The sequence below is a fragment of the Lynx canadensis genome, chromosome A2, assembly GCF_007474595.2.
Source record: "Lynx canadensis isolate LIC74 chromosome A2, mLynCan4.pri.v2, whole genome shotgun sequence".
NCBI lineage: Eukaryota > Metazoa > Chordata > Mammalia > Carnivora > Felidae > Lynx > Lynx canadensis.
The window spans coordinates 162,082,663-162,093,983 of NC_044304.2; the positions used below are offsets into that span (position 1 = coordinate 162,082,663).

The window sequence follows — 11,321 nt, forward strand, 5'->3', positions numbered from 1 at the left end:
TCCAGGGGAACTGGCTGGAGAAAGGGGCCTGGCTGTCCCATGTGATCAGGTCATGTTGCTGTAGTTCATTGTTGCTGTAGTTCATTGTAGTTCATGCTGTAGTTGCTGTGGTGGGTCTTTGGGGTCTGATGGTCATCAAGCTGCATCGCAGCACATTCTTGCTGTTGATTTCCTTTTGCTCTGATCCTTTCAGGAAGCCCAGCTAATTCTTCCATTGCTCTTGTTAGGGTTTACAGTTAGTAGATTTGTTCTTTCAGATTTTATAACTATTGTACCTGTTTTTAAAAGGTCTCGGGGCACCTGGGTGGCTCAGTTGGTTGAGTGTCTGATTTTTGATTCTGGCTCAGGTCGCGATCCCAGGGTCACGGGATCCAGCCCTGGATTGGGCTCCGTGCTGAGCCTGGAGTCTGCTTGAGATTCTGTCTCCCCGTCTGCCCGTCTCCCCTGCTCATGCGCTCTCTCTCTCTCTCTCAAAAAAAAGTCTCAGTTTGATATAGTCGAACTTAATATTAATTTCTGTCAGTTGTTGACAGTTAAATTATACAGACTGAAGCTTTTCAACAGAGAGAATGTTTCCAGGGGAGGCCCCCCCCACCTGTCACACCCTCCTCGGTCTCATCGCTGTCTCATCAATAGGACTGAACCTGTAGAGGACAGTCACTTTGTTTATGGAGAAAAGAAGAGGTTTGTGTTTTGTTTTTAATGCTTTCCTATTTCGCCCTTTTCGTACGTAGACTTGCTTATTTCGAGCTACTTATCACTCTACAGAGCTTCCGACTATGCTTTTACTTCCATGCTTTAAATTCTGGTTTCAGAGTTTGGTCATATTTGATGATGTCTCTTGTTTCCCCCCCTAAAAGAAAACTCAGACCCTGCTGTTAAGAAACTAGTATTTGTCAGTGACAGAAGTAGACCTGCCAATATAGGGACTATGCGGTAGCCCTTGTTTTTATTAGTAAGAGTGTCACCCCACGCCAAGGGGCAGGTCACACACTTCAGGTGGGCACTGCCCTTTCTACGGGCGCGGTCATCAGCTACAGCCAGAACTCACAGAGCTGGGGGCAAGAAGTCATGCCACTAGGTGGAAACCAAAACCTAGTAGGAGGGCCTCGGTGAGAGACGAGTGGGAGCTCGAATGGCTCACGTGATGTGTAGGGAGGCAGCTGCTGTACAGTGGGGGCTGTGCAGGAGACAGGGAGCGACCCAAGGCAGCTTCTCTCAGCCGACTCATGGGTAGGGCCTGCCAGCCTTCGGACGGAGTTAGCCTGGAAGGATCAGAAGTCCGTCTTTGCAAGCCAAACCATTTCTATGAACTTTTATGGAGGGTGTGTGTGTGTGTGTGTGTGTGTCTGTGTGTGTGTGTGTGTGTGTGCATGTGCATGCACTTGTAGTTAGGGCCCCTTTGCCATTTTTCCATTACTAAGACTTAGAAAAATTTGTTTGAAATTCCCTTCTGTCTCTCTCATTCTGAAGGGAACAAAAAGGAGAGGGTTTTGGCAGCATTTTAGCCACAGCTTCCAAGAGGTCCAGTTGGGGCGCATACCCCTGGGCCCGGTGTGGCGGTGGCCGGGCAGGCAAAAGGTGGCCGGTCCCCAAGGAGAATAGAACGAGGCGAACAGATTCAGGGATATTCAGTCTCCTGTGTGTTTCCAGTTTTTATTTACAAATATTTCTCTATAATCATGTTTTTGAAACCTAAGTAGTTCTAACAGGACTTATACCACAAAATGACAGTACCCTATCCCGGCTTTCTCTGTTGCTGGGTCCTCTCCCCAAAGTCTTCTAGCTGTTTCTTCTAGTAATGTGCCTCATTATTTCTAAGAAATACACACAGACATTTTTTTTCAAAGAGCGAACCTCATAGTTTACACTCGTAATACAGCTTTATTCTTTGCCACCGCTACTTGTTTGGATCAGCTCTGTGTGTGTGGTTCTTTTTCCTCACTCTTTGGGTGGTCAAAAGAAAATTCAGAGAGCTTTACATGATACGAGTATCATATTGAACAAGAAACCAACTGTTCGTGAACAGGGAGGCCTCACACCCAAAGTGGTTAAGAGCTTGACTCCCAGCAGTTAGAATTCAGGGAGTATGTTGTTTGGTTTTTTAAATTGTGATTGGTTACTAGAAACTTCTGTTCTTTTTAGGGTAGTAGCACTGTGTAAGTTTTCTTGTGCGCAGCCGACTGGCTTGGAAGCCGTAAGGTCACAGTGCTATGAAGAAAGCTTCAGTTTTGTTTAGGGTCAGCGCCCCCATTTAGGTGAAATTGGGGCAGTTAAAGATTTGGTTACGTGATTATGAGTGGTTTAGGGGGTCTGTTCAAACTGGGGCCTCCATTCTGGTTTCCCTTTAGCCGGGTGAGATCAGTTGCCACACAATAAATAAATATCACAAATTTAGTGGCTAAATTTTTAACCCATTTATTATCTTGAAGTTCTGGAGGTCAGAAGTCCAGATGGGCTCAGCTGCGTTCACTGCTTAGGGTCTCCCGTGGCCAAAGTCAAGGTGTCCATCAGACTGGCTTCCTATCAGGAGGTTCTGGGAACAATCACTGCCAAGAGCATCCAGGCTGTTGGCAGAATCCAGTTCCTTCTCAGTGGTAGGACTGAGGTCCCTGTTTTCTTGCTGGCTTTCGACCAGGGGTCATTCTCAGCTCCTGCAGGCTGCCCTCTGTCCCTTCCACGCGGCCTTCTCCATCCTTGGGCCAGCAACAGTGTGTCGAATCCTGTTGGTCCTTTGTTTTGCTTTGTTTTAAAAAAATTTTTTTAAATCTCTGTTTTTGAGAGAGAGACAGAGTGTGAGCAGGGGAGGAGCAGAGAGAGAGGGAGAGAGGGAGACACAGAATCTGAAGCAGAGCTATCAGCACAGACCCTGACACGGGGCTCGAACTCACGAACTATGAGATCATGACCCGAGCCGAAGTCGGATGCTTAACCGACTGAGCCACCTAGGCGCCCCTGCTTTGTTTTTGAAAGTTTATTTATTTGTTTTGAGAGAGAGATGTGTGAGAGCTAGTGCAGACATGTGAGCCGGGGAGGGACAGAGAGGGAGAGAGACAGAATCCCAAGCAGGCTCCGCACTGTCAGCACAGAGCCTGACGCGGGGCTCGATCCCATGAACGATGAGATCATGACCAGAGCCAAAGTCAAGAGTTGGATGTTTAACTGTCTGAGCCCCCCAGGTGCCCCTGTTGATGCTTTGAAGCTCTGACCTCTCTGCTTCTAAAGGGTTGATGTGGTTAGGTGAGTCAGCCACATAACCTCTCTTTTGCCACGTCATGCCACATAACCACGGGTATGAGGTCAGGTCACAGGTTCCACCCACACTGCAAAGGGTAGGGATCAGGAAGGGCCAAGGTCCCTGGAGCTCATGTTAGAATTCCACCTACCCCATGAGAGAATGTCGTTTTTCTTGAGTGATACATGCAGAAGTATTTAGGGATAAAGGGGGTATGAAAAGAGTGTAGTCTCAATGGTTCAGAAAAATATCACCTATGTAATATTTATGTATTATTCATACATGTATGCAGAGAGAGGAGAGAAAGAGGGGAGGGGAGGGCACACGAACATATGAGTGTGAGAAAACAAACAGGACAAAACGTAAATGATTGGAGTTTCTTGTATTATTATTGAAACTATAAGTTTTATTTTATTTTTTATTTTTTTTCAACATTTATTTATTTTTGGGACAGAGAGAGACAGAGCATGAACGGGGGAGGGGCAGAGAGAGAGGGAGCACAGAATCGGAAACAGGCTCCAGGCTCTGAGCCATCAGCCCAGAGCCTGATGCGGGGCTCGAACTCACCGACCGTGAGATCGTGACCTGGCTGAAGTCGGACGCTTAACCGACTGCGCCACCCAGGCACCCCTGAAACTATAAGTTTTAAATGGTACACAAATTTACCCCCTCTGCAAAGTTAGGAAGTAAAAGTGTAGGCTTTGTCAGGTAGTAAACTATCTGGGCTTCGTCTAAAGCTGAAGTTTCTTGCCCCTTCCCCCTCAACCTGCCTCTGGTCTGGAATCTGGTGTCTTGTGTAGGAAGAAGGGAGTTCTCCTCCTAACCTCCGCCTGGCCCGGGACTTCTGGTGTGTCCGGGGCGGGGGTGGGGGGCGCAGTGGTGGGTGAGTGGGGAGGAGAGGTGCCACAAAGCTTTCACCTGGCTTCCACTCGTGGCTCGGATAGTTGAAAGCTGATTCTCTGGGTGAGTTTGTGGGCTCTACGCTCCCCCGCCATCCCTTACTGCCACCTGTTCTACACGGTGAATGTCTGTTTTGGCCGTCAGCCCATAGTGGCTCATTCCTGGGCTGCCAACAGGCAGTCATGGGCAGAGTCCCTGGAAGTGGCTCCAGACCCTTCTCTTTCCCTCAGGGGCCCACATCTGGACCATGGAAAACACTTAGGTATCCTTTGCTCCGACAAAGTCTGGGAATGTAGGCTGTTCCCAACATGGCCGCCATGAAGGAGCCCATCAGATTCTGCCTTTTAGTCTTTTCCAGGCCTGGATTCATGAGGAGCCCCATAGCCCAGGAGATAAAGGTCAGGATGTCATCCCCATTAGGCTTAAGGTCAGGGGAAAGTAGCTCACGCCACCTCTCTCCATGGTAGGGGAGGGTCCTCACGGTGTATTTGACATCTATGTCCAGAAACATCTCTAATATCCAGCTTCCTGTCCTCTTCACTCCCAGTGCACCGACTCCCTGTGTCGAGGGCTCGGGTCCCAGCCCAGTGTTTCAGCCACCCACTTTCCAAGTCAGGCCTCAGTGGTCTAGCTTTGGGATGGGGGACAGTTGGCTCCTATCTTTTTGGTTTTTTTTGTTTTGTTTTTTTAATTTTTTTAATGCGTATTTATTTTTGAGAGAGAGAGAGACAGAGATAGAGCATGAGTGGGGGAGGGGCAGAGAGAGAGGGAGACACAGAATCCAAAATAGGCTCCAGGCCCTGAGCTGTCAGCACAGAGCCCAGTGAGGGGCTTGACCTCACAAACGGAGAGATCATGACCTGAGCCCAAGTCAGACAACTTAACTGACTGAGCCACCTGGGCATCCCTCCTATCTTTTGGACCTTGAACCAAAACAGACGGGCAGACTCACACTTTAGTATGTCTGTTGCTGTTCCTGGTTTGTTGATTTTAGAGTGATACTCGCTCTTGATTCCTACTGTGGATGATGAGATCCGGCCCTCTTACACCACCCTGGGCCCCCACTCTGTCCCTCAATCCTCTCAGAACAAGTATATCATACTGTTTGGTTAATTCAATGTAAATTATTTGCATAATTATGATGATGTATTATTTATTTCTGATCAAAGTGGCATAGTATGATGATTTTCCTTGTAGGATATTCCCCCCCTGAAATTGAATTTTTTTTTGCTAGTTTTCCGTACTATTGCCAATTCTTCTCCAACTGTCCAGCGGAATTCTAAACCTCCTCTGAAGAGCTTTTCCACATGCTCAGACATCCTGTGACCGATCAATTTCATTCTTTCCCCGGGGGCTTCTGTTATCAGGTCTCCATTCTCCTGCCCTGTCCGACAAGCTGGTTATTCTTTAGACCTGCACAGCTGTGGCCTCAGAGTTTCCTTTGTCCCCCTCCTGTCCCCTGGCTGTATCTCTTCCAGGTTTATATCTTCATTTTTGGAGCACATCTCCCAGTAACTTCCCAAGAAAGGCTGCATGGGAGGACATGCCTTATGCTGCTTTCCAATTGGTAGCTTGGGGGGGGGGGTGGTGGCGCCTAGATGGCTCAGTTGGTTGAGTGTCCAACTTTGGCTCAAGTCATGGTCTCACAGTTCGTGAGTTCGAGCCCTGCATTGGGCTCTGTGCTGTCAGTGTGAAGCCTGATTCAGATCCCCTGTCCCCCTTGCTCTCTGCCCCTCCCCTGCTCTCTCTCTCTCAAAAATAAATAAACACTAAAAAAAAACAATGGTAGCTTTGAAATAGTTTCCTCAGTATTTTGAAAGCATTGCATTTAGGTTTTACTGGTGCTGAAGAGAAGTTAAAATACCTTTTTTTAAAAATTCTTTTTTAATGTTTATCTTTGAGAGAGAGAGACAGACAGAATGTGAGCAGGAGAGGGGAAGAAAGAGAGGGAGACACAGAATCCGAAGCAGGCTCCAGGCTCCGAGCTGCCAGCACAGAGTCTGACATGGAGCTCGAACTCATGGACCACGAGATGATGACCTGAGCCTAAGTCAGACGCTTAACCCACTGAGCCACCCAGGCCCCTAAATACCTTTTTCTAACTAAATCTTTGAACACAGCCTGTTTTATTCTACTCTGAAAGTTTTCAAGATCTAGTCTAGTGTTCTGAAGTGTTTATAGCATCAGTGACTTTTCACTTCTTGTTCTGGGTACCTAGTGCTTCCCTTCCACTTGAAAACTTGCATTTTCCGGTTTGGGGAGACATTCTTGTATGATTTCTTCCTATTGATTTTCCCTTTTCTTTCCTCCAAAAAGCCCTATCAGTTAGATAGTGGACTTCCTAAATTGAGCCTCTGGTTTTATTTTCTTCTCCTTCCCCACCTCTCCCTCCTTCTGCTTCTCCTTTTCTGCTTCTGTCTTTTTTGTTCTACTTTCTTGGAGATTTTCTCAATTTTATTTGCTAACAATCTACTTAATTTTGTCATTTGTTCTATCGTATTTTGTTGTTTTTTAATGCTATTTTTGAGGGATAAAGATACAGAACGTGAGTGGGGGAGGGGCAGAGAGAGAGGGAGACACAGAATCCAAAGCAGGGTCCAGGCTCTGAGCTGTCAGCACAGAGCCCGACATGGGGCTTGAACCCATGAAATGTGAGATCATGACCTGAGCCAAAGTCCGAAGCTTAATCAACTGAGCTGCCCAGGTGCCCCTCTTCTATCATACTTTTAATCTAAGAACCCCTATGACTCTCTTCGTGGGTGATTATCGTGACTTTTCTCTCTGGGAACAGGAATTCAGGTTGTTTTTTGGAGATCTGTTTCGTTCCTTGCAGTTTCTCTAGTTCCTCCGATCTCTTTCCTACCCGTTTCATGTCAGAGGCTTGTCTTAAATAAATACCGTGTGGTTCATCCAGGTTTAAGAGTAAAGCCTTGACAAACCTTGGCTGGAAGCTCTGCGCGCAGCTGGGACTCATCAAGGGGTGGGTTTCACTGCAGGGTGTCCGCTGTGAACCTGCAGGTCTCACTGAGAATCCTGCAAAAGTCAATGTCCTGGAGGCCTTTGGGGCAGAAGGGGACAGGGAGGGGCAATTCTCTTTCTCCAAAGAAAACTCTTCCAGGGGCACCCGGGTGGCTCAGTCCGTTAAGCATCCAACTCTTGATTTTGGCTCAGGTCATGATCTCACCAATCGATCGTGCGTTCCAGCCCCGTATTCAGCTCTGTGCTTGGAGCCTGTTTGGGATCCTCTCTCTCCCTTTCTCTCTGCCCCTCCACTGCATTCTCTCTCTCTCTCTCTCAAGATAAATAATAAATAAACACTTTTAAAAGAAGAAAAGAAAACTCTTCCAAGTCCCCTGGTTGGGGCCAGAAGCCGAGCCTGTGTTCTTGGAGCTGAGTAGTGCACGTTTCCGAACACAGACTCTTTCTTCATTGTCATCACCCTTCTCCTTCTTTGTCCACTATCCCCACCCTCCCCGGGCCTGGAACCTTCCCACTTCTGTTTTTCTGTGGACTAAATCTCCATTCTCCTCCCCAAGTGAGGGTAGGTGGGGGAGGCGGTGTTCTCTGGTTTCCTGGGGCAGGTGGGACGAGGGTTGGAATGGTCTCTGCAGACTGTGGGCCCACCCTTTCTACCCGTTTCTTACTCACCACCTTCCGCTGCTCATGGCCCCTCGTCCCGAGTCTCTGGGAGATTCTGCCATTAGATCTGCTTCTTTCTCCTTGCCACCTACTTTGCCAGCATCTGGTGTTCAGTAACTTTTCCTTGTATTATTATTATTATTATTATTATTATTATTCCATTGCCCTCATTTTAGACATGTTTTAAGGATGTATCCAGTCTACTGCACTTTAACAATGTATTAAATTATATTTTTATTGGTAGTAAATATATGGATACACACTCATGACAGATATAAATATATAAATGTATTCAAGTGACCCTAGAGATGAACAGTGACAATAATCACTATTTTCCCAGAAGCACCCACGCTTAGCAGTTGTATTTGTCTTTCCAAAGGGAATTTACACACACATTCACACACATACCAAAGCATGTAGGTAGATATTAATGGATTTTATTTTATTTATTTATTAAAAAAAATTTTTTTTAGTGTTTATTTTTGAGAGACAGAGACAGCATGAGTGGGAGAGGGCAGCAGAGAGAGAGAGAGGGAGACCCAGAATATGAAGCAGGCTCCAGGCTCTGAGCTGTCAGCCCAGAGCCCGACGCGGGGCTTGAACTCACAGACGCGAGATCATGACCTGAGCCGAAGTCAGAGGCTCAACTGACTGAGCCACCCAGGCGCCCCTATTTTAAATCAAGAAAGCAATTTCTTTACCTACCCCTGAGAATATTCATTTTTTAAATAAAGGGCAGTGCTTAACCCAAAGGCCTGACCCGCTTCTAGTCATATTTAAGGTTCCTCTGCAGGTGGCAGACATTTTTAAGGGGCCTTTCAAGTGCCCCTTGAAAATAACTCATGTAGTAAGATACCTGCCCATAGGCCAGCCATGGTGGCTCTGGGGGCACTTGAGCCAGCATAGTGCCCGTGACAGTCTAACTCTTCTCGCATGGCTTTACCATCCCTGCCCTCTCTCCTCCTGTTGTATCCTGTTTCCTCCAACACCCACCTTTCCTCTAGATGCAATCAGCTGACTCTTGTCTCCAGTGGCTGGTCCGTGGAGCTAAGGACGTTATGTATCCTGGCTAAGAGATGCACGTTAGCATCTGGACCTGACTGCCTCTCGGGCTTTAGGCATAAATTGGCCTGCCACGTGCGTATGTTTTCATCGTGGCCCTGGCTGAATAGACTTTCTTAAGAGATAGACCCAGAGCCACCCCTGAGTATTTCCATTTCTGTGACTAGCTTCGGGTGGGCTACTTGACTTGGTGGTCCACAGCAGGGACCTCAGTGTGACTCTTCGTCCCTGCATTAGGGCCTGCGGCTGCCAAACCAGACTTGATCTTGAAGCTGGAACGTCGGGCTGCGCCCTGGATCAAGGACCCAAACGGGCCCAAGTGGGGGAAAGGTCGTCCTCCTGGTGAGTCTTGACCTACTGAGCTCTGAAGGGCACATCCTGGGGCCCACGTGGCCACAGCGAGTCACAGAGTGTTCACTCAGCCATCCCTGTCCTGCTCCTGTTGTGCAACAGGCCTTGTTTTAGGCCCTGGTGGACAAAGATGAGTAAGAAACTTAACTGTGCCGTCCAAGTGTCAGACAGCCTGGGAAACGGGGTCCGTACGGGAAAAACGAGGCCCTTTCATGAGCAGAATGCTAATGGGGTCTGTGGTAGAGCTGGTGGGGGCGATGTGTGGGAGACACTGGTTATAAGGAACTCTGTGACTGCAGGCCTGCAAGCTGCCCTTCTTCCCTCCCCCTCCAGTTTTTCGTGACAGCACCCTGGCCTGTGAGAGTTCACTGTTTTGTGTATCTCAGTCAGGGGCTTATTGGCTAGTAGCTACTGTGAATACTTCGGTACCTCCCTTCTTTCTTTTTTTATAAGATTTTTTTTATTTTTTTAATTTTTTTTAAATTTTTAAAAATGTTTTTATTTTTTTGAAGGAGAGAGAGAGAGACAGAGCAAGTGGGGGAAGAGCAGAGAGAGAGGGAGACACAGAATCCGAAGCAGGCTCCAGGCTCCGAGCTGTCGGCACAGAGCCTGATGCGGGGCTCGAACTCACGAACTGTGAGATCATGACCTGAGCTGAAGTCGGACGCTCAACCGACTAAGCCACCCAGGCGCCCCTTAAATGTTTATTTTTGAGAGGCGGGGGGAAGGGCAGAGAGAGAGGGGGACGTAGGATCCGAAGTGGGCTCTGCACTGACAGTGGACAGCCCGATGCAGAGCTTGAACTCACAAACTGTGAGATCACGACCTGAGCTGGAGTTGGACGCTTAACCGACTGAGCCGCCCCTGTACCTTCCTTCTTCTAAGGCTCGTAAGACGACTTATGGATACTTAACCTCATTTCTTTGTGGTGCCCGAAAGAGGATTGAAGTCACTTGTTTATCCAATAGCATCTATGGCCAAGGTGGCTCATTAAGCTTGCTAGCAGCTGATGTCACACGGTCCCAGGGTAGCTGTGTGGATGGAGAGAGGGAGGCTGGCTAAAGGTCCCACAAGGGTCAGAGGACCTCTCTTAGACCGCAAGCTGACTTACACAGATAACAATGGGGAACGGTTTAAAGAGAAGTCACTGATGATTTCTAGAAAGGTAGATCACATTCAGCTCTGCTTTGCATAAGGGATACTCATTAAATTGGATATCCTAGTTGATAGGAGGCTACAGAGTTCTGGGCAGCAACACTAAGCACATTTGTATTTGCTCCAAAGGGAAGAAGAAAATGGTGGCCGGAAGAGAGGCAGATGCACAGGCCTTGGCTGTAGAATCCACAGTGCTTCCGGCCCCTTCAGTGGAGACCCGTAGTTCCCACGGTAATCCCAGCCTTTGTGAGGTTGAAGTAGATGGACCCAGGAAAATCAAGAGGACTTACCGACCCCGTTCAATCCAGAGGTCATGGTTTGGGCAGTTCCCGTGGTTAGTAATCGACCCCAAAGAGACCAAGCTCTTCTGTTCAGCTTGCAAAGAAAGACCTAGTCTCCACGACAAATCATCCCGGTTAGTCCGCGGCTACACGGGGCCTTTTAAAGTGGAGACTTTGAAATACCACGAGGTCAGCAAAGCACACAAGCTGTGTGTCAACACCGTGGAAGTCAAGGAAGACACCCCTCAGGCTGCCCCGGTCCCAGAGATCTCCAGTGACCTGATGGCAAACATGGAGCACTTTTTCAACGCTGCCTACTCCATCGCGTATCACTCGAGGCCCCTGAATGACTTTGAGAAGATCCTGCAACTCCTCCAAAGCACCGGGACCATGATCTTGGGCAAGTACCGCAATCGCACCGCGTGCACGCAGTTCATCAAATACATCTCTGAGACTCTCAAGAAGGAGATCCTCGAGGATGTCCGGAGCTCCCCTTGTGTGAGCGTGTTGTTGGACAGCTCCACAGACGCCTCTGACCAGTCCTGCGTGGGGATTTATATCCGCTACTTTAAGGGCATGGAGGTGAAAGAGTCGTACATTACTTTGGCCCCTCTCTACAGTGAGACGGTGGACGGATACTTTGAGACCATCATCTCTGCCCTGGGATGAACTGGACATCCCCTTCCGGAAGCCTGGTT

General features: G+C 48.1%; 1 protein-coding gene across 3 annotated transcripts in view; it reads left to right on the plus strand.

Moving 5' to 3' along the window:
• Positions 1-11,308, plus strand: part of LOC115509348 (zinc finger protein 862-like) — a 31,540-nt gene extending 20,232 nt beyond the window's left edge. For all 3 annotated transcript variants that reach the window (XM_030308724.1, XM_032592477.1, XM_030308723.1), the window contains 2 exons: positions 9,074-9,178; positions 10,472-11,308. In XM_030308724.1, coding sequence (XP_030164584.1) covers positions 9,074-9,178; positions 10,472-11,292 — 926 coding nt within the window. In that variant the 3' untranslated portion in view covers positions 11,293-11,308. The remainder of the gene's footprint in view (positions 1-9,073; positions 9,179-10,471) is intronic.
• Positions 11,309-11,321: the final 13 nt, after the last annotated feature.